General features: G+C 64.2%; 1 protein-coding gene across 3 annotated transcripts; it reads right to left on the reverse strand.

The window, feature by feature from the left end:
* Nucleotides 1–938: 938 nt before the first annotated feature.
* PIWIL1 (piwi like RNA-mediated gene silencing 1) lies at nt 939–21,462 on the reverse strand. 3 transcript variants are annotated; one of them, XM_070065743.2, is made up of 21 exons: nt 21,406–21,462; nt 16,948–17,048; nt 16,693–16,804; nt 12,871–12,996; nt 12,260–12,474; nt 11,882–12,003; nt 10,697–10,777; nt 10,095–10,292; nt 9,691–9,802; nt 8,440–8,566; nt 8,095–8,212; nt 7,619–7,733; nt 6,787–6,974; nt 6,445–6,517; nt 6,151–6,351; nt 5,909–6,012; nt 5,326–5,396; nt 4,966–5,119; nt 2,346–2,471; nt 1,167–1,314; nt 939–1,078 (listed from the first exon to the last, which is right to left on the reverse strand). In XM_070065743.2, the coding sequence occupies exons 2-21, from the start codon at nt 17,023–17,025 to the stop codon at nt 962–964; spliced, it is 2,586 nt and encodes an 861-aa protein (XP_069921844.1). In that variant the 5' UTR covers nt 17,026–17,048; nt 21,406–21,462; the 3' UTR covers nt 939–961. The 3 variants fall into 3 exon arrangements, with proteins under 3 accessions (XP_069921844.1, XP_069921846.1, XP_069921843.1); XM_070065745.2 differs by lacking the exon at nt 21,406–21,462 and adding an exon at nt 20,913–21,065; XM_070065742.2 differs by lacking the exon at nt 21,406–21,462 and adding an exon at nt 20,858–21,026.
* Nucleotides 21,463–22,080: the final 618 nt, after the last annotated feature.

Raw genomic sequence — 22,080 nt, forward strand, 5'->3', positions numbered from 1 at the left:
CTGCTTCTCGCACCCAGGACCCCGGGGCGGGGGGTCGTGAGTGTGGGACCCCGGGGCAGGGGGCTGAGAGGGCCCCTCTCCCAAGACCACACAGAGGCAGCAGCTGCACCCACGCTGCGTCCATGCTGGCAAATCCCAACACCCAGGGACCTCTGCTGAACCGTGTCCACAGAAGGGGCAGCCGGCCTGGCCCTCACCCGTGCTCACGTCACCGTGTCTGTCAGCCACGTGCACACGCCCGCGGCCTCGAGTGGCTGGGGGGGGGCTGTCCTTTCTCTGCGCTCCAGCAGGTTTAAACATTAAATGGAACAAAACACTCATCTTCTCGGAAAGATAAAACGGCACTGCCCCTCGGTACGGTGACCACCACTTCAGTTTATTTTCTAACAGAACGACGTCCCAGGTGCGACACAAAGCAAACAGTGCGCGCCTCGCGCTGGCCTCTGGGCCGTCTTGGAAACGTTTCTTTCAACAGAAATTTAAAACTTTTCAACTGCCTTTTTTACCCCTGCCCCAGCCCCACAAAGAAATAAAAAACAAGCCCACGCCCTCCCCTGCGGACAGGCTCTCGGGGGCTCCGTCCTTAAAACCTGAGCCGCCAGGAGCCCAGGGCCAGCCCCGCACGTGCGGAGCGCCTGCCCGGCCTTCTCTGACCCGCACAGACCTGCTCCACCACCAGGCCAGTGCAGGGCGGCCGCTGGCCTCCTCCCACACTGCGCAACGCGGAGTCTGCTAGGACACCAGGGCCCCGGTCACACTTTCCCAACACTAACGCAAAACCCTTACAACGTGCCTACGAGAAGCAAACGAGATAAAACATACCACCCTAACGTGTGTCCATAAAACACGGACGCCAGTTAATAGCGCAGCCAGAGGTAAAACTCTCCACCTCCCAACCCCCCAGTCTCACCGGGCAGCAGCTCAAACTGGCCGGCCTGCACCGGCCGCGGCCTCGGGCGGCCTACAGGTAGTAGAGGCGGTTGGACAGCGACAGGTTGGGCTCGCGGTGGATGCTCTGGCCCACCAGGAAGGCCAGCTTGTGGGCGTACTGGCAGGGCGCGGGCACGCGGATGACGCCCTGGGGACGAGAAGGCGCCATCAGCCGGCCCTGTGCGTGGCCGGCGGGGCTCGGGTGGGGCTCGGGCGGCGCCCGGGGCGGCACTCACCGGCCAGTTGTAGTACACGTGGCACAGCTTGTAGGTCAGCCGCTGGATGTGGTCGGGCTTCAGGCCGCTGCTGTCGTAGATGACGTTGTAGTGCGTGGGGGACACGCTGCCGCTCCGCACCGCCTGGCTCACGATGAAGAAGTCGTACCTGCAGTCACAGCGCACGCCCGTGGGGCTCGTGGCCATACGCCGCCGTGGCCAGCTGCTTCCTCAGGCACACGGCGAGGGACGGGGCACGCTGCCACGTGGGGCACGCGGTGCCCCGCTCCATGTGCTGGTGCCAAGGGGCCTTCCCCGTGCTGTCCCCCAACTGCTCCCCAGGACCGAGATCCACCTCAACCATCAGAGACTTGGAGCCCATTCAGGAGGCAGGGTCCCCGGGGAGGGTCCGCCCTGTCCACTCTCGGCGCCCACACCACCAGCCCAGAGGAGCCGCCACGTGGTGAACTCCCGCGTGGTCCCTCAGGCCCGAGGAAGCCCGGGTCGGGACTCCTCCACAGCACACAGCTTTTTTTTCCCCAGAAAAATCAGGGGTCAGAAATGCTGAGTGACGGCCCCAAGACGACGGGGCCACGTCCCAGGACAGGAGCCGCTTCAGGCCCCAGTGTGAGCTGCGCCATTCAACGTGCGGCAGCCGGAGCAACCCTGCTGTCCACCGGCTCGGCAGGTCCTGAGGCACCTCCGGGGAAGAGCACGGGGGTCCGCGGGCCCGGGGCTCAGAGAGAAACCACGGCCGCAGGGGCCCCTGTGAGTCCTTCCCGGCGGGTCAGAGCCCCCGAGCCAGCGCCACCTCGCGCCACACGGGCCTCGGAGGCCGCCGCTTCACCTTGACCAAGGCTGCCCTGCACAGGGCTGCAAAGGCACCTACGGCACAGGGAACGGTGCTAACCACCGGCTGTCACCAGGCAGCTTCACTCGGGCTGGCCCACGACGCACTGTCCTGCCCCTCAGGAGTGCTGAGCACCCCCCCCCACAGATGAACGGGTTTGTGACCGCGCAGTGGGGTGCAGGAGCCGGGTCCTGGCACACAGCCGTCTGTGGTAGGATCATGGCCGCCTCCCTGTGAAGAGCTGAACACAGAGACTGCTCTGTGGCTGGGTCACAAGCAGACCACGGCGTGTGCTCCTGGGAGAGGGGCTGAGAGCAGCCACGGCCACGCTCACGCCACGCAAGACTCACCACTCGGGCCTGGTGACCTCCACGTCGATGACGGTGCCGGGAAGCGGGTTTTGCAGTCTTCCTCCAGACTGCGCAAAAAACCGGGCGTTCACACGTTTCTTCACCACGATGACGGTCAGCCTGGGGCTTAAAGCAATGAGTAGGTACACTTAGTCAGCCAGACTCGGGCGCCCGCTCACGCTCACGGCCACCCGCTCACGCTCACGGCCACACCGGCACACCCTGTCCCTCGACAGTAGCTCCGTGTCCTCTGGGCAGGTGCAGAACCACGCAGCCCACGGACACCCTGCCGCCCCAGGCCCCATCCACGCTTCATCCAGACCACACGTGAGTGCGCCAAAATGTCTCCAAAATTCACGGCTTAAAACATGGTGGAAAGTGCGATGCGTTCTGCACGTGACTGCTGAGCCAGCTCCAGTCATCTCGGTCTCAGCTGTGACAGGTGCGCGTCCAGCCTGGCTGGGGGATGCGCCCTCGTGGAGCAGCAAGGACGCCTGCGGCAGACACGTGGGTCCTGCCGTGTCGCACGACGGACGTCACACGATGACACCACCACTGCAGATCCAAGGCTGAGTGGGACACACACAGTCCTGCACACATGGTCCTCACACACGCGGTCCTCACACACTGGCCTTGCACACACAGTCCTGCACATGCAGTCCTCACATGCTGGCCTTGCACACGCAGTCCTGCACATGCTGTCCTCGCACACTGGCCTTGCACACACAGTCCTGCACACGCTGTCCTCACACACGTGGTCCTCATACACTGGCCTTGCACACAGAGTCCTGCACACGCTGTCCTCACACACTGGCCTTGCACACACAGTCCTGCACACGCTGTCCTCACACACTGGCCTTGCACACACAGTCCTGCACACACAGTCCTGCACACGCTGTCCTCACACACGCGGTCCTCACACACTGGCCTTGCACACGCAGTCCTCACACACTGGCCTTGCACACGCAGTCCTTCACACGCTGTCCTCACACACCGGCCTCGCACCCTCCTGAGCAGCCAGCAGCACAGCGCTGAGCCTGCCTGCACCCCTGCACTCACGGGTCACCCCAAACCCCTCTCAACAGCCGCCCCTGCCACAACCACACAGCCACGTGCCGGCGCCTCGGTTTCTCAGGGCACAGACTCCCAACCTCGAGCGCCGGCAGGCACAAGGCTGGACTCAGCGTGTGCCGCTCTGTGACTGTTCACTCTCCCAGTGAGGACCAAGCAGGGCTGCTGGGCCCAGGACCGCACAGGCGGTCACATCACCCCCACTGGGGGCTTCTGCTTAGCGACACATGCAGCCCTGCTCCTTCGTGGTGACCTAAAGGGGACAAGGCACACGACTCCACTTAGCCAACAGGGGGCACTCAGGAGCTCCCCCCAGCTCTGTGGCCGCCCAGCCGGGCGAGCGCTGCACAGGGACAGGACCTAGAGGCCGCCCGTGTCCCAGCCTCTCGCTGCAGAGAGACTGCTACTCCAGCAACAGCCCTGGCACAGTCACAGGTGGCTGAGGCGACTCCGGTTCTGAGTCAGCTTGTCTGGGATGCCATCTCTGTAAAAGGTCAACATCATGGTGTCGCCGGGGTCCCGAAGACAGCCCTGGCCCCTCAGCAGAGCCGGGCGGCTCCCAGAGTCCCCCCACTTTCACGGGCAGCTCGAGGCTCCCGTGTGCAGCCCCGCCCACCTCCTCACGCCCTCAGCTTCCTCGCCTGGCTGCCTCCCAGCCCCACGCCAGGAGAAAACCAGGATGAGCCCAGCTGTGACTACGGGCCTCCCCCACGCAGCCTCGAGCGCCCAGCCAGGGCCTGGGTCCTCCGAGGGCTCTCAGAAGCAGATGTGGCCGTAGCAAGGCCACCGTGAGCACCCCCAGGCGCTGCACCACCAGGGCCCGGCTCTGCACTCCGGAGAAGGAAGGCGGGGAAGCGCGGGCCCGCCCTCCCCCAGCTCTGCGCGCAGACGGCGGGTCCGCAGCTCCAGTTCAGTGAGACAGCAGCAGCACCAGGAGTTTGAGGGGCAGGGAAGAACGTCAGCTTTCACTCCAGGGCACGGACACAAAACTCGCCTTTCCACCCAAAACAGGACCGCTGCCGGCGTGCTGAGAAGCCGGGCCTCACCTCCCGGCTGCTGCGCGGCCAGCACCAGCAGGCACGGGCAGGCATGGCCCACAAGCACCTGCCGCGGGTGACCTCCAAGTACCCAGCAAGCACTTGGCGCGTGCAACCACACAGGCCAGACGTGGCACACGGAGTTCCAAATCAACACAGCGCACAGAGCCTGGCCAACGCTACCCGCGCCTGAACCTGCACCACACCCCTCCGTGTGTTCCAGGCACCCTGGCAGGCAGAGCCATGGTCCTGTGGCGTGCTGTGCACCGAGCCCTTGGGCTCACGTCAGTCCGACAAACAGCGGAACTCCTCAGAGCCCGCTGTCGGGTGACGGCGGCACCCACGTCAGAGAGGCCGAGGCAGCTCCTCCGTGCCCTGGCCCCTGCCGCCCACAACCAGCTCTGTGCTGCTCGGGTGCGGGGCCAGAGAGGCACAGAGGCTGTGGGCAGCCGCCACGCAGAGCCCCGGGACGCGCCCGGCTGGCAGGCGCCGGCTGCCCTGCGTCTGCTCACTTGTAGCTCCTCCCGACAGACTTCAGGCAGTCCAGGAACTGTGGCACCTCGTAGTTCACCAGGGTCTTGAGCTGGCCGTCGCCCACGCCGTCCCGGTACACGATGATCCTGCTGGGCATGTACTCGTTGCAGCTGTTCCAGGCCCTCAGCGCGGCTGCAACCAGAGCCCGTCAGCACCCAGCGCGGCTGCACCCAGAGCCCGTCAGCACCTAGAGCCCTGTCAGCACCCAGCGCGGCTGCACCCAGAGCCCGTCAGCACCCAGCGCAGCCACTCAGAGCCTGTCAGCACCCAGCGCAGCTGCTCATCCCCCCAGCTCCTCGGAGACCCCAGGGCGGGCGGGCGGGGCGGGGGCGACCCACCTTGCAGGCAGACCTTCAGCCCGTCCACGAGCTCCTGCCCTCTGTCCTGAAACACACAGCGCGAGAACCAGCTATTCCGGGAAAAACAGGGGGTGAGGATGCCGGCCCGGCGGCCCCGGCGTGCCCCCACACCGCCCGGCTCACCACGCCGCCCACGCTGCCACCAGGCCTGCTTCCCTGTGCTCGGCCGTCAGGGGCGGGGCAGGTGTGCGCCCACCCCTCTTCCCTGTACTGCAGCACGGGAAGTCATTTCACTGTGCTGGGATACGGGAACAGTGGGTGACTGAAGTGGTTTCTCTACATGAAAACTTGAAAAAAATCTGGGAGGTCGCAGTCTTACACGGTGACAGGCAGGAAGACCCGGCCCAGGGACGTGTGACGGGGACCCCCGGACACAGCCCGCAAAAAGGCAGGGTCCAGCTAATTTTCTTCCTTCTGAAGTCTTTGCTGGGACAGTGAAACGCAGACGCCAGTGCGTCGATTACGAGCACCACGCCTGTCCCGCACAGCTCCTGGGTGCCAGTCCTGACCTCTGACCCTCCTGCCTTGCCCGTCCCCACAGCCACCCCTCCCCCAAACTCACCGCGTCATCCCTTCGTTGATGCTGGCCACAAATCCCGCGATGGATCTCCGTCCGGCCGTGGTGTCGTGGTAACAGTCAATGCCAACTATCATCGCCAATTTCAGCTTTAATCACAATATTGTCATTTCAGACACGTCGGGGACCTCTTCACTCTTACACTGCCACGGGCCAGGCACTGCCGGCTCTCTGCACGGCAGCGCCCGCCCCGCCCCGCCCCGCCCCGCCCCGGGCAGCGGACTTACGGGCATGTCCACCCTCCACAGCTCGCCTCCCATCTTGCAGTTCATCTGCAGGGCGATCTTGGTGGCGATGGCCATGACCGTCTGCTGCTTGCCCAGGGTCCGGGCCACCACGCACTGACTCGGGGTGGGGCAGTCTGTGCACAGGTATTTTTTAATAGCGTCGTATTTGTCCTTTCGGTTACTCGACAACAGGCAGACGACCTAAGCACAAACAAGCCGCCCCGGTCACAGGAGCAAGCCCGAGACCCCGGTCAGGGCACGGGGCGGCCACAGCCAGGCGCGGGAGCTACTTACGATCTGGGTATCCGAGGTGACCTTTTGCTGCAAGACTCTCAAGTAGGCTTCCGTCCTGTCGTCCACTTCAATCCTGGAGCGGAGCGCAGGCCCACACGTCACAACACAGGGCAAACCACAGACGGCCGGGATGGGGTCGGAGGGTGGTGCCCACGAGGGCCCCGTACACATCACTGTGGACGCACGGCCGCCTCCTCTCCCAGCCGGTCCTCATCAACCTGCCCACGTGTGGGAGCCATGGCGACAGCGTACCATCGGACAGAGCCCGCTACAGCTCCCTCCCTGAGACCCCGCGCCCTCCAGGCATGACGAATCCATGTGCAGAGCTACCGATCCACTCACATGATTGCCTTTTTCATCTGTATGCCCATGGCCGGCGTGACTTTGAACAGGTTCTGTATCAGCGAGTTGGCTGCTTCGTAGTTCCTGCGCGTGTAGATCAGCAGCCAGTTGTCCAGCGGCTTCACACTGATGAGCGGCGCGCCCCTGGTCTCTTTCGACCAATCCGCGAACTGCGGGTTGTAATCAAACTGCAAGAAGGGTGGTGGCATCAGTCCCACGCCGGAGCACGCTCAGAGAGCCGCCCGCTGCTCCCCAGCACTGCGCACCCCCCGTCTCTTCTAGGTCCTCACAGAACAGGGGCTCTTTCCCTCCCGAAAGGGCGTGAAGGCACCGACAGGGAGGCACCAGGACCAAGCAGCCCCAGCCCCGGGCAGTCGCTGCGGAGGAGACCCAGGGCCCCCCCAACCCCAGACTCTGGCCCGGGGTGGAGGAGGGGGACCAAGGAAACAGCTGCAACCGCGACGCTGGCGGCGCCTGGCGGCGGGAGGCCGTCTGCCACAGGCCGGCTTTCTCCGCGCGCTTCAACCACAGAGCCTGTCTTCAGAACACGGCTTTTCCTCTGCCCGTGACCATAGTCAACGCCCTACAAACAAGCGGTCTGGGCAAACCCCAGCCCACCAGGTGGGGAGCGTTTCCTGTAAGACACGGCTTCTGTGGCAGACAACACGTCAGCCCCGCCAGGCAGAACCCGCAGGACGCGGCCAGACAGGAGCAAGGCCCGCCTTCCGGGCCGCACGGCTCCCAGGGCTGCAGCTCCCCGCCGCTCCTGCGTGCTCAGCTCTGCGGTCCCTGGCCCGTCTCACCGCAGCGACCACTGCAGAACCCGCCTCACCGTCTTCCCCCCCTGGTGAATCTTTTCGGCTTGCAAGATCCTCCCCGAGAAGGACAGCAGATTGGAGTCGAAGCTCAGGCCCCAGTCACGCAGCTCCCTCTGGACGTTGTCGTCTCTGAAAAGCGGCGTGGCCGTGCCGAGCCCCGGGAGACGTAGTGGAGCCCCGCGCCCAGCCCGCACACTCCCCCTGGGACTAAGGCCTGGGGCTGCCAGCACACACGGGGCGCGAGCGCCCGCCTCCCTCCACACACCCTCAGGCCCAGGCCCACGTCCGCCCTCAGGGTGAGTGAGCACCTCGACGCGACGTGGACAGAGGTGAGAACTGCCCGCAACACTCCCCTTCCTGTCTAGAAGAACCCGGGAGGCCCTGGCCACAGAACTCAGCTCTGCTGCTCTCTGGGGCCCGGCCTGCGCTGCAGGTCCGAGGGAAGCCACAGCCACGCTGCCAGCAGGCGCCACGCGAGGCGGGGCCTTACTTGTGGATGTAGTCGATGAGCCGCCCCACCTCGCGCTGCCTCTGCTCCGGGGTCAGCCGCGTGTGCACGGCCAGGTCTTTCATCACGTTGAAGTCGTTCCGCATTTTGTCCGTCAGACCTTCGACACAGCGTGGAAAAGGATGAGGCCACCCGACACAACCCAGTCTACACGGCATGAACCCAGTCTACACAGCGTGACTGAGGGTGATGGTAGGACACCAGAGTCACAGCCCTGTCTACACGGCATGAGCCCAGTCTACACAGCACGGGCATGGACGCTGGCGACTGGGGCACACGACCCAGGACCTGGTGCCTCCTGGGAGGGCCCTGGCCGGCAGCGCGTACCTGTGAGGTAGCAGAGCTCTGGGATGAGCATGGCGGGGCCTGGCAGGGTGCCCCCGGGGCCGCGCCTCCTCTTAGGCTGACTGACCAGCACCGGCTGCTTCAGGTCGGTGATCTCCTGGTTGTATTGCTGTGGGGACAGACGTGCCTGGTTCACGGCACAGCCCGGGCGCAGAGGCTTGGTGCGGGCTTCTCGTTGTGGCCCCAGGTCGGCTTTCCCGGCAGGGGTCGTGCCGCACACGCTCTCCCTGCTCGCCCCTGCTCCCGAGCGCGGTGCATGGGAAGAGCGGGCTCCGCGCCCCACTCCGACTCGGGGCACACGGGGGTCTCCACCGCGGCAGCCCACGGAGACACACGGCAGGGGCAGCACCGAGACAGTTTAATGAGGAAAAGCTTCGCAAAATCTCCCGCTGTCAAGAAGCCGGGTTCCAGGTAGGCAAGGGTTGCCTGACCACAGAAACGGCCCAGAGCCACCCTCGGCGGCCTGGGAGGAGCCAGCACGCAGCCTGCCGGCCACACGCGTGCGCGCAGCTCTGATCTCCAGAGCCACCGGGCTGCCCTGGGTCTGCAGTCCCCGCAGGTCCCAAGCCCACAGGAGCCTGGGTTGAGCGGGTTCTGCCACAGAGACGAGACCCTCTGCCATCCCCAGCCCTGGCTGTGACTCCCCCCCCCCCCCCCCAGCAGAGTACCCAGAGCAGGGGAAGCAGACGTAGCCGCACAGCTCAGACCTGAGCCTGCACCACCCGCGGTTATTCTAGTGGGAAAACGAGACGCCGCAGCATTGCGAAGGCACATCTAAACTGAGAATTTTCTAGAAAACCTTCAGTGTCTGAAATGGGAGGGACTGTGACGACACTGCCCCAAGGCACTTTAGTGCTGCCTCCCCCCTGGGCCGGGCCCCTCCTTTGAGGCTGTCAATCTGGTGACGGCCCGATGAGCTGTCCATCCCACAGGGACTGACACGCCCGCCTGGACTTGGTCAGAGCCGCAGCTGGCCCCAGGCAGGAGCACCAGGACACGGGGGATCTGCACCCCTTTAATTCCCCACCCCTGCCCCGCTCTGTGAAGTTGATGAAACGCTGCGTGCAGAGCGAGACGCACAGGGCCTCCTGTCCCTCCCTGCCGGGCCCCACACGTGCTCACGGGCAGACATGGCCTCTCCTCTGCTGGACATGGGACCCGTGCAGGGCTCGCACAGACCCAGGAGGTGCTGCCCGCCACACCCAGCAGGCGCCAAGGCGGTGGGGGCCTCACCTTCTGGTAGTACTCCAGGAAGCTGACCTCGGAGCCGTCGGCCTTCTTAAACGTGCTCTTGGGGTTCTGATCCCAGTCAATGTCGTCCACTCTGTACGTCTTGTTGTTGTACCTGCAGAACAGCCCGGGTCTGGCCTGCTCTCCATGCGAGAGCAGGCAGCACGCAGGACACGTGTCGTGAGGCAAAGGCCCTCTTAGGGTTCGCCAGACTGACCTCCGCGGGAGAACCAGGCGCAATGGGAAGTGGGACGCGCGTCCTCCCCGGTGGCCTGGGTGACCCACGCCCCACTGTGACCCCGGGGAAGGGACCAACGCCCTCCCGTCCTGGGGCTGTCCCCACCGCGGCACTCGGAGCTCTTTCCGGGGCAGCACGTGGCGCGGGGCCTGGCGTGCCGCGGCCTTACTTGGTGAGCACAATCAGGCCGATGAGCTCCTTGGAGACTTGCTCCTGGAACCTGTGCTCCTCCGTCTGGTGGTACAGGCTGAACATGAAGTCCAGGACGGTCTCGCTGCGCAGCACCTTGTGGCTCACGTCCGTGCACAGCATGATGTTGTTCTCGTACTGCAGGATGGAGGTGGTGAAGCCGGGCCAGATCACCAACCTGCGGGCGGGCACGGTCAGCGCAGCCGGGCGGCCCCGCTGTGGCCGTGGCCAAGCCACTTTATTTCTAGGGGGATGTGGCTCTGGGCGAGGACTTCTGGTGCTACAGTAACTGTGGATTTCCTCTTTAGATGACTGTGGCCTGGAACTGGGAAGTCGTGACTGACAGCTTCTACAGCTACTAAACCGGAGCTGCCAGGGCCACACGTCCGATGCGATGTGGCCTCACCTCTCCATGGGTGTGAGACGCCAAGCTGTGCCGGACGGCGGCCTACCTTCTGCCGTCTCAGGGGGGTGCTGTGTGGCCAGGCCCTCCTGACTATGCAGGGCGTGGTGGACGCTCAGCCTCACGGGAGGGCCTCTCTCTCAAAGCCCCAGGAACAGGAAACCCCACCCCATACAAACCTATGATTTGGAATATCTATCGGGTCACTCGGGTTGTAATAGTTCCGTCCAATTTGCTGCAAATTCATGATTTTCAAAAGCCTGGGAAGAGGAAGTTCAGCACAGTCAGCGGGTGGGCCAAGCACTGCACCCTGCGTCACAGGGCGCTGCCTCGCAGGCTGCAGACCAGAGCCCCGGGTTCCAGATTTCTACAGGTTGGAGAATCCAGATTTGGCGACACACCGATTCCGTGGAATCTGCCTACACCCCACAGTCAGCAGCCACCTGCCTCACCGGCACACGGCCACGACGGTGCCACACAGCACCTGTGACTGAGGTGCTCACCATCTGCCTCTGTCAAAGCCCCCAGACCACTGTTGAAGACAATGTGTCCACCCGTTCTATCAACTCAAAACAAGCATCCAGCAAAACGAGTCATCCATCATCCGCCACAGTCACCTCCAGGCCAACTGGGACAGGCAAATCACACAGTGGGCCCTGTGGCACAGTGAGCTGAGTGCCACCGTGGACTCCTCGCCCCTGCCAGGCCCCAGCTGCTGCACCGTGGACTCCTCGCCCCTGCCAGGCCCCAGCTTGTCCACCGTGGACTCCTCGCCCCTGCCAGGCCCCAGCTCCTGGCCAGTTCGCACCCTGGGAGGCACACGATGGCCCAGGTACTGGGGTCCCTGCCACTGATGTGGGAGACCCAGATGACACCTGGCCCAGCCTTGCTTGTTGTGGGCATCTGGGGAGAGTGACTCAGGGGACAGAAGATCTCTGTCACTCTCCTTTTCAAATAAACTAATCTTTAAGGAAAAAACCGTGAGTCACAAGTCCTGTGTTACGCCCTGCACAGAACAGGCACCTCCAGTGTGGACTGGAACCAGGCGGTGTGGGCAGGGAAGGCCTGTTCTGGGTGCAGCCCCTCCTCTGACCACAGGGAGCATGAAGCTACACGAGGCTCCCAGGGGCACGCGTGGGCACAACAGGGGCTCAGCCCAGGAAGTGACAGACGGAATATTTGCTTCAGGCGAGTGGCTGAATTCTCTATCAGGAACCACCCAACAATGACTGTAATCAGCCAGCCAGCAGCCCGAGCAGCACTGCGCAGCCCTGCCAGCGAGCGTGCAGGCCTCCCCGGGGCCACTGGCAACCTCTCCACGTGTTTTAGGCTCTTAATGGAACTTCACACAGGTCCCAACCTACCTCCTGAAAATAATATTATAGAATTGTAGGCAGGTGGGCGACGTCGGGGGGAGCTCGTTGGTCAGAGTGATGGTGATTCTCACGCGTTCCCCGTTCCGGGTCTGGCTGAATACTTCTGTGACCTAGGGCCAGGAGGAGGGAACCAGGCGTCAGCCGGAGAGGCCACTGCCGCCGCCTCTTTGTAAAGCAATGGGGCAAAGGCAGAAACTCCGACGGCGTTACGGTGACAGCGCGGCAAGAGTGGCCTGTTCCGAGTCAGCCGGCATCCCACGTCCACAGAGGGAGCCCCTCTCTCCAAAGCCGCCCTGAGCACCCGTGACGCGTGGCTTGGCTTTCAGTGGAGTCCCCGGCCCCTCCCCGGCCCAGAGCTGTAATAACCTTGTGCTGAAGTCTTTTGGGTAAAAATAATATCGTCCCATCAAAAGCATGACACCTTCCAATGAGGTCTTCGTGCTGGAAGAGCAGAGCCGAGCGCAGCCTCCGGGCCTCCATCAGCGGGTTGTAGTCGATGTGGTACTGATACAGGGCCCACTGGGGACGCGAGGTCAGCCGGAAGTGGTTAGTGCTCAGCCTGACGATGATGCCCGAGGACCCTGGGAGAGCCAGTGCCGCCCGGTCAGCACCGTGCCGGCTCCTCCCCGAGATCCCGGCACCGCACTGTGCACACGGGGCCGCCGGCAGCAGGCGCCACGGGAGCTCTCGCACACCCGGCTCTGGGGACCACTTTGCCGCCTGCTTAGGTGAACTCCTGGAACCCCCATGGACCAGGCAATGCACCACAAAATCTGCCTGTGGTAGAGTTTCAAAAGTAACCTGTGTAACTTTTAACAAGACACAGCAAAGCAGGCAGTTACAGACACCCAAAACCACTTCCACCGAAGCCGAGAGAGCCAAGAAAACCAGCCAGCTGGGCGGGGCCCTTCCTCCCGGGAGCACAGAGAACAGCCCCAACTCTGGCCCTGTGTGCTGGAGCCGCTTCACCAACCCACCTGTTTTGGATTCTTTAACGTGGTCTAGGTTCTGTCTTGTATTCACACCGAGATCATGAAAATCTCGACGACGACCACCTCTCTCTGCCAACGACAACTCCTGGAACCCAGCAGATATCTGGAGTTCTGAAAAAGAAAGAGGAGGAGAGTGATACACCTGGCCAACGTTAGCCACGCACAAGGATGACGACGTTCACTCTCACGGAGCTCCCACGCAGCCCAGGCGGCACCGAAGTGGTCAAGACCCTGCAAAGCCACCCCAGCAGAGTCTGGTCCGATGGGGTAGTTTCAGTTGGAGCCAGGCTCAGTCTTTGTCCCTGCCCTGGGCCCCCAGCTGCTGCCTCCCCCACCCCCACGCCCCCTGAAAACACGCCGACAGCTGGCGGTGACGCACGGACGGGCACATGTTAGCGACTGGGACTCCTGCTTTCAGGGTCTGACAGCAACCGAAGGGCCTTCCTGAGAGCCTTTTCCAGTCTATCCTAACACAACGACAGCTGCAAGGACCGGAGGCGTGGAGGGTGCAAATCCACGCGTGGACCCCTGGTTAGGAGACTTGGTCTATGATGCAACCGCCTCACTGTTGGATTCCTTAACAAACAGGACAGACAGCTGCACCAGGCACAGCCGGCGGCCAGCACACCCCCGCCTCTCCGAGAAGACACGGGCGGTGATGATACCAGCCAGTCCACACCGTTCCTCTTTCAGAAACCAAACAATTAAACATTTCAGACCAGCAGTGCGAGGTGGAGCAATGAAGACGGGTGTCGCGGTCAAGTGCTAGGCTGGTGCAGACGAGCGGGTGACAGGGCTCCCAACAGCCTACCCTCATCTTCAGAAAAACATTTTTGGGAGCCACAAACCCAAACGGACCACATTCCCCCCCTCCCCACAGCCAGGGCGGCCTCAGAGCCGCTGCACAAACCGCTGCCACGCCCAGACTCTGCAGCCGGGCCCAGGACCTGCTCGGGGACAGACGCGGAGCCCTGGGCCAGCCTGAACCAAGTGCGGCCTCGGGACAAAACCGCAACACATCCAGGAGCGCAGCTCTGCTCCGAACTCTAGCCCCAGCCCATGACACAAAGGATCCTCAAGGCACGGCTGCAACTGTCTTCACAAAATGTGAGTCTGCAGTCCTGGAGGCAAAAGTCAACTGCAAGTTTCTGACGTCAGCCATGACACCACCCCAGCACGTCACCTGCCCAGAGCGAGACGCAGCACGGCTGTGGCTGACAGCCTGCTCGTGCGCTTTCTGTGTGACTGCCAGGGGCCAAGCAGACACAGCCCAGGCCGCGCCACTCTTCTGAGAGCCTTCGGCGCAGCCACTCCCTTCACACAGCGAACACCGCGGCCCCAGACCCAAGGCCACCACCCACAGAACCTGCCAAACCGTGAGCCACGGGGACTCCGGAACATCCCTGCGGTGTGCGAGCCTCAGAGCCGGGTCTCACAGGAGCAGTGGGGTGTGCCGCGATGGTCTCCGGCCTGCCAGCTCGCGCGTGGTCCATGCCCCACCCGGCTTGCACTGTTACACCCGACGCTGCCTTATTACAGATGGGAACTGAGTGCCACAGGATTAAATTTAAGTTCATGGGGGCCGGCACTGTGGCGCAGTGGGTTAATGCCCTGGCCTGAAGCGCCAACATCCCATATGGGCGCCAGTTCGAGACCCAGCTGCCCACTTCCGATCCAGCTCTCTGCTGTGGCCTGGGAAAGCAGTGGAAGATGGCCCAAGTCCTTGGGCCCCTGCACCCGTGTAGAGGACCCGGAGGAAGCTCCTGGCTCTTGGCTTTGGATCAGCCCAGCTCCAGCCATTGTGGCCATCTGGGGAATGAACCATCATATGGAAGACCTCTCTCTCTCTCTCTCTCTCTCTCTCTCTCTCTCTCTCTGCCTCTCCTCTCTCTGTGTAATTCTTTCAAATAAATAAATCTTTAAAAAAAATAAGTTCTTGAGTAAGTGGTATTTTTCTAAACTCAGTGTTAGTGAGGACTGACACCTGGGACGTGTAAGAAATGGGCGTTCTTCTGTTTTAAGGTGGTATTAGAAGTCTACCACTTCAACAGCTCCAGCATGTGTTTCTGTAGTCTTTCTTTCAATGACACTTTGCTGTGTACGCTGAACGCAGGTGAACAAGTCACACTGGAGTTTCAGAGGGACGCGGCGGCAGGACTAGAGGGCGAAGTGCACGTTTTAACCATCAGGCACCTCCACTTAGAAAACAAAACGTTCTACCGCTAAGGAATCGGATCCACCAAACAACAGATCTTATCCGGCAGCTTAACTCCTCACGTGAAGACCCATGAACTCTTTTCAACATTTTCTGTAAATATAGGAAATATACACATAACATGTATTTATTAAAAACCCGGATAGAAGCCAGCGGCGTGGTGTGGCAGGCAAAGCCATTGCCTGCAGTGCTGGCATCCCACACGGCTGCTCCACTTCTGACCCAGCTCCCTGCTAATGCACCTGGGAAAGCAGCGGAGATGGCCAAGTGCCAGGGCCCCTGCATCCACATGGGGGACCCCAGGAAGCTCCTGGCTGCAGCCTGGCCCAGCCCTGGCCGCTGTGGCCACCTGGGGAGTGAATCAGAGGATGGAAGATTTACCTCCTTCTCTCTCTCTCCAACTCTTTTAAATCAATCTTTAAACATTTTTTTTTTAAATAAAGCACAGGCTAATGCTATTTTGGACCTCGTTTTCATTGGGCATAGCCCGCGGAGTACGCCACTGACAGAGTGGCCGGCTTTACCTGAGTGCACTGGCTGGGTGCTTCTGCTTTGGGTTATTCCCTCAGTCTTGCCTGTGAGACTCACTCTACACGGCCCAGTGCTCACACAGGACTCCGTGACACAGGCCAGCTGTCACCAAGTGCCAGGAACACAGAGCCATCAGATAAGGCAGTGCGATGGCTGTCCTGGCCTGCTCCCGGCTCCAGCTTCCTGCTAGTGCAGACCCTCGATGTCTGACTCCCCACCCCACGGAAGACCGGGCTGAGCCCCCTCCACGTCTCAGCAGGCACTGGGGAGGAGCCAGCAGACGGAGGTGGTACTGAGCAGACACGTACCCGTTACCAAGTAAAACGACGCAGGGCTGCGGCCCACGTCAGGCTGTGCTGGCGTCCCCGGGCCTCTGCTGCCCTCTCGCATCTTCCGCACGGTTCCCGCCAGCTTGCACACATGTGAGCACAAGTGAGCAGGCCAGGACGCGCGGAGCAGTGAACGCACTCCCTGCAGCCAGGCTGCCTTCCCACGCTGCCCCCGGTGACGCCCACGGCATCGACAGGATGTGGGGAGCCAGTGCCCGACTCCCCAGGCAGGGGACGCTGACTCCATGACCTGTTTCCCCACCTGTCTCTGTTTTCTCCCGTGCTGGGACCACATCCGTAAGTACAGGAGACCCTCAGCCCAACGACCCCAGTTACCCAGCTTTGCAACAGGCCAGTGAGAAAGCAGAGTGCTGGAAATCAGAACCGCCGCTGACTCGACCAGCGGCCAGGACGCGGCCCTGGCTCCGCCTCTGAGACTCGCTTAGCCACCCTGACGTACAGGAAGCCTGCTGGATGGAGGGGGGACGCTGACGTTGTCCCCAGTTGGGCCAGAACTGCTGCAGATGTCAAGACAACATTCTGAGTACGGCCCGTCAGGCACTCAGGACTCAGCCGAGGGAGTCGGTCCACAGCGCGTGCCCTCTCTCCTGTGGGGAGGTCTGGGGGCACGGGCTGGGGAGACGCCGGGTCCTGCCTGCTGCGGGCCCCTGTGTGTCAGGGCCCGGCAGCGACCACGCACTCCACGGCTATGCAGGCCGCTCGCTCCTTCACCTTGCGACTTGGCTGTTGCTCCTGCTGCTCCTCGCTGTCGCCCTCGGCCCACCAGCTCGCCCTCTGCCAGCGGCTGCTGAGGTCTGGGCGGGACGAACCCAGGCGGCTGACTCTGCAGTTGAGGCAAAGAAACACCCGTTCTGTTCTCAGGTGCAGAGGCGACCCAGCCCCAAACAGGCACCCACCCTGTGGGTGAGGGAGGGGTCTGACAGGTCCCGTCCTCCCGCCTCCCGGGAGGGGCATAAGAGCACTCACGGTGGCGGCCCCCACGTGCTGCGCCGTCTCCTGCCCGCGGGCCCTGCCCCGGGCTCTGGCCCTGGCCCGTCCACTCATTTTTCGCTTCCTGGAGAGGAAACCTGCATGAAGACAATAGGCAACACCACGACAGTGAACTCGGGAGTCGAGCTCCCCGGCAGCCTTCCCACGCCAGCAAGGCCGGGGCTGGGCCGGGAGGGGAAGGCGGCTTGTCCGCTGGATTCTCACCAGCAGACGTGGCAGTAGGAAGAGGATGCCAGTGTGGTCTGTTCACTCGTGCACACAGCACAGAACCAGCTAGGAGCTGCACCCCTTCTCCCAGGCCCAGGCCACTGTCCTGCACCACACACTGCCCCTGGCTCCCCCACAGCCGCCCAAAGTCTGAGCCCTCGCTTCCCGAGGGCCCACAGGCAGTGCCTCCTGTGTTTCTGAAGAAGCTCCGTGCTAAACCAACCTGTCCCTGCTCCTGTCAGCCCTGGCGTCCCAGGTGCCCTGGAGCCAGGTCTGTGTCGGGTGTCAGAGCGGCCACCCAGCCACGCCCAGCGGGGAGGACGGCAGCGTCATCGGGCTACTGAGGGCAGAGGCCTCCGGTGAGCCTGACCATACCTCCCCACGTTTCAGACACGTGGGAGCCCGTGGCCACTCATGAGGACCAGCTGAGAGTGCGCACGGGTTGAGGCCCACCTGACGGAGTGTCAGTGGCTCAGTGGGGACAGCACTGGGCCGTGTGGTCGAGGTGCCCACGTCCCACACAGTGCTTGGGTCCCATTCCCAGCTCTGGGTCCGACTCCAGACCCTGGGAGGCAGCAGCAGCGGGTGGCAGAGCGGGGCGGAGTTTGTGGCTGGCTTCTGGGAGTGGACCGTGGATGGGAGCTCTCTCAGGGAGAAGCGAGGAAGGAAACGAGCGGACTTCTCACCAGAAAGGACGCTGGACTCCTGCCCGTGACACCCCGGAGGTGGCGGTGCAGGGCCAGGCCTCCTGACGGGAGCCCACACCTGGGTGCTGGGGCTTGGCCGGACGCAGCAGAGGGACGCCCAGTGGGAGGCTCTGGCGGAGCCGGCTGTGCCAACAGTTGTGTTTTGGGCAGCTCGGCTTTAAGCCAGGTCATCTGTGTGCCCGACGCTCTGCTGTGGTCCAACGACACCTCCAGTTCTAACGAGCGGCTCGTTCCCCCGCCGTGCGGCAGAACGAAATGCAAACACGCAGCCAGCACAGCTCACTCTAGCCAGGAGCTCCAGTGGACAGGACCACAGGTTCCCATGCACAGTCCAGAACATGCGCACCAGACGAAGGCGGCTCCTCCTCCCTCTCCAGCCCTGTGCAAGCCAGAACCCAGTGCACTTTCACAACAGGGCTCACACCAACCCCTGAGACAGCGGTCACCACACCCGGGGATATCTGAGAGACAGCGGTCACCACACGCGGGGACATCCCGAGACAGCAGTGACCACACGTGGGGACGTCCTGAGACAGCGGTCACCACACATGGGGAGGTCCCGAGACAGCAGTGACCTCATGCAGGGACGTCCCGAGACAGCGGTGACCACACACAGGGTGTCCTGAGACAGAAGTGACCACACACGGGGGTGTCCTGAGACAGCGGTCACCAAACACGGGGAGGTCCTGAGAAAGCAGTGACCACACACGGGGTGTCCTGAGACAGCGGTCACCACACGCGGGGTGTCCTGAGACAGCAGTGACCACACACAGGGTGTCTGAGACAGCAGTGACCACACGCGGGGTGTCCTGAGACAGCGGTCACCACACCCGGGGACGTCCCGAGACAGCAGTGACCACACACGGGGTGTCCTGAGACAGCAGTGACCACACATGGGAACGTCCCGAGACAGCAGTGACCACACATAGGGTGTCCTGAGACAGCAGTGACCACACACGGGGACGTCCCGAGACAGCAGTGACCACACATGGGGTGTCCTGAGACAGCGGTGACCACACATGGGGACGTCCCGAGACAGCAGTGACCACACATGGGGACGTCCCGAGACAGCAGTGACCACACATGGGGACGTCCCGAGACAGCAGTGACCACACATGGGGACGTCCCGAGACAGCGGTCACCACACACGGGGACGTCCTGAGACAGCGGTCACCACACGCGGGGATGGCCTCTGTGAGACAGCAGTCACCACACACGGGGACGTCCTGTGAGACAGCAGTCACCACACATGGGGACGTCCTGTGAGACAGCGGTCACCACACGCGGGGACGTCCTGGGAGACAGCGGTCACCACACGCGGGGACGTCCTGGGAGACAGCGGTCACCACACGCGGGGACGTCCTGGGAGACAGCGGTCACCACACGCGGGGACGTCCTGGGAGACAGCGGTCACCACACGCGGGGACGTCCTGGGAGACAGCGGTCACCACACGCGGGGACGTCCTGGGAGACAGCGGTCACCACACGCGGGGACGTCCTGGGAGACAGCGGTCACCACACGCGGGGACGTCCTGGGAGACAGCGGTCACCACACGCGGGGACGTCCTGGGAGACAGCGGTCACCACACGCGGGGACGTCCTGAGACAGCGGTCACCACACGCGGGGACGTCCTGGGAGACAGCGGTCACCACACACGGCGACGTCCTGAGACAGTGGTCACCACACGCGGGGACGTCCTGGGAGACAGCGGTCACCACACGCGGGGACGTCCTCTGTGAGACAGCGGTCACCACACGTGGGGACGTCCTGAGAGACAGCGGTCACCACACGCGGGGACGTCCTGAGAGACAGCGGTCACCACACGCGGGGACGTCCTGAGAGAGAGCAGTCACCACACACGGGGACGTCCTGAGAGAGAGCGGTCACCACACGTGGGGTGTCCTGAGACAGCGGTCACCACACGCGGGGACGTCCTGGGAGACAGCGGTCACCACACGCGGGGATGTCCCGAGACAGCAGTCACCACACGCATGGACGTCCTGAGAGACAGCGGTCACCACACACGGGGTGTCCTGAGACAGCGGTCACCACACGTGGGGATGTTCTCTGTGAGACAGCGGTCACCACACGCATGGACGTCCTGAGAGACAGCAGTCACCACACGCGGGGACGTCCTGAGAGACAGCGGTCACCACACGCGGGGACGTCCTGGGAGACAGCGGTCACCACACGCGGGGACGTCCTGGGAGACAGCGGTCACCACACGGGGGGACGGCCTCCCCTGGCCCCGGCACACAGCGCACGCACACCCCCAGCCGAAGCTGCCCGCACACTCAGCGCCCGCTCTGGGTCCATCTTGTCCGAGGAGGCCGCTGCACCCTGACCGGGCGCTCGCAGCACCTGCACGGCGGGGGAGGGCGCTGCTGGGCCCCGGGACGGGAGCAGCCGGCCGGCCAGCGCTCCCACACCCGGTCCAGGCGCCCGCGGCTCTCCCGGCCCTGCCACCATGCGCCCTGGGCGGGGGCGGCCGGGTGGTCGGGGCAGCCGGTCCCTGCCGCCCCCACGGGAGACGCAGGCTCCTGGCTCCCCCCAGCCCGACCCTGGCTACTGCGGGCGTCTGGGCGGCCACGCAGTGACCGGGAAAATCCCCCCCAAGACACCAACTCTCCTAGGCCGCCCCAGCCAGCCTGCGTGGGCACTGCGCCGCCAAAAACCGCTGCTGCCCACGCGACCCGTGTCTGCTGGGCAGTGTCCCTCGCCCTGCCACCGCCGAGCGGCCCTCGGGCCAGCGCGCCCCTCTGTCCACTCCTTCCGCCGCCCGCACGCCCGCGACAGCCGCGTCCTCCGCGGTCGCAGGCGCCTGGCCGCGGCGGGTGCGGGGACGGGCGCAGGCGAGCGCGGGGTGAGCGCCCGCGTCCCGCCCCGAGCCCACGGCCTCGGCCCGGCGGGCCGGACTCGCTCCCGCCTCCCGGGGACGCCGGAGCCCGCGCCGCCCGGCCCGCAGCCTCACCGGCGCCGCGGCCGAGCCGGTCCGGGAGGAGCGCGCCGCCGCCCGCCGCCCGCACCTGCGCCGCCAACAGCCGCAACGGCCGCGGATCCCTCCGCGCTCGCGTGCCCGGCGCGCGGCCGCCCGGAGCGTGGGGGCGCGGCCGCGGCCCTCGGCCCACGGCGGACGGACACGGGCGCGCGGCGTGCGGAGGCCGCCCTCGTGCGCACGCGACACGCGAGTTAACTGACGGCGCGGCGAGCCGGCGCGCGCTGCGCCCTGATTGGCTCCCGCGAGGACGGCGGTTTCCCAGGGGGCGGGGCGGGCCCGCTCAGGCCCCTCCCCTCCCTCCCACGCAGCCCCGCCCCCGCCCCGCCGGGCCCTAGGCGGGGTTGGGGGTCCCTCCCAGCGCGCGTGGCCGCCTGGACAAGCGCTGACATTGTGTCCAGGTGCGCTGTGGGCGTCCCGCGGGGAAAGAGTGGCCTTGACCCCGAGCTGGCCATTCGAAGTAGAAGCCCCACCCCCCCCCGCTCCCCAGGTGGGCCCGCCGGCGAGCCCCGGCCCACCCTCACCTGCAGGCCGGGCAGGTGGGCCTGCGGCGCGGAGGCGGGGCCTGGTCCCCTCCCCACCGAGGCAGACCCTCCCTGTGACGTGAGCAGGAGAGCTTGCGGGGCGGCCGCAAGCGACCTCTTAGCTCCGCAACGTCAGCGGAGACGCCGGGGACCAGAAAGGCTGGATTCTAGAATGATCGACAGGCGCCGTGCACGGGGCTGGGACTCACGTCCAGCCCCGAAACAATGCGATTCTGTACACGCCTTACCCACCTATCGGGCACTTGTCTATACAGCATCCTTGGCGCGCACCTATGGACAGCAGCCGCAGGTCTCGAGAGGAGCTCACTGGGGCTCCGGGAGCATTTGGGGTTTCTGAAGCTGCCCTTAGAGCAAGGGTACTTCCCTACGCGCGCTTGTGAGTGCGCGCCAGGGGCGGGGTCCCCCCCGTGCAAGGACCGCGGGAAAATGCCAGAGAAGTCTCGGGAACGTGGGGCGAGATGGGTGACCCCGAGTTTCTGAGGAGCCACACCACGGGCCACCTTGTCCCGACGGCCCTGGGACCTGGGCGGGAAGGCGTTCCCGGAGGTGGCCAGCAGATGGGGCCAGGAAGCAAGAGATGCGCTGCCCAGGCGCCTGGCACCTGCTGCAGGCGCCGCCGTGGCCGCTGCGTCCAGATGTGGGATGTGTGGGACG

Source organism: Oryctolagus cuniculus, chromosome 21, assembly GCF_051225735.1.
Source record: "Oryctolagus cuniculus isolate XC-2025 breed Fujian yellow rabbit chromosome 21, ASM5122573v1, whole genome shotgun sequence".
In the NCBI taxonomy this organism is placed as follows: domain Eukaryota; kingdom Metazoa; phylum Chordata; class Mammalia; order Lagomorpha; family Leporidae; genus Oryctolagus; species Oryctolagus cuniculus.

Excerpts from the sequence above, each read along its gene's own strand:
- PIWIL1 (XM_070065743.2), bottom strand. The coding sequence starts at position 17,025 with ATGAGTGGACGGGCCAGGGCCAGAGCCCGGGGCAGGGCCCGCGGGCAG. Across the intron at positions 12,475-12,870 it reads CGTTAAAGAATCCAAAACAG|GGTCCTCGGGCATCATCGTC; the intron begins GTGGGTTGGTGA and ends TGGCTCTCCCAG. Across the intron at positions 5,120-5,325 it reads GCTGAAGGTCTGCCTGCAAG|CCGCGCTGAGGGCCTGGAAC; the intron begins GTGGGTCGCCCC and ends CTCTGGTTGCAG.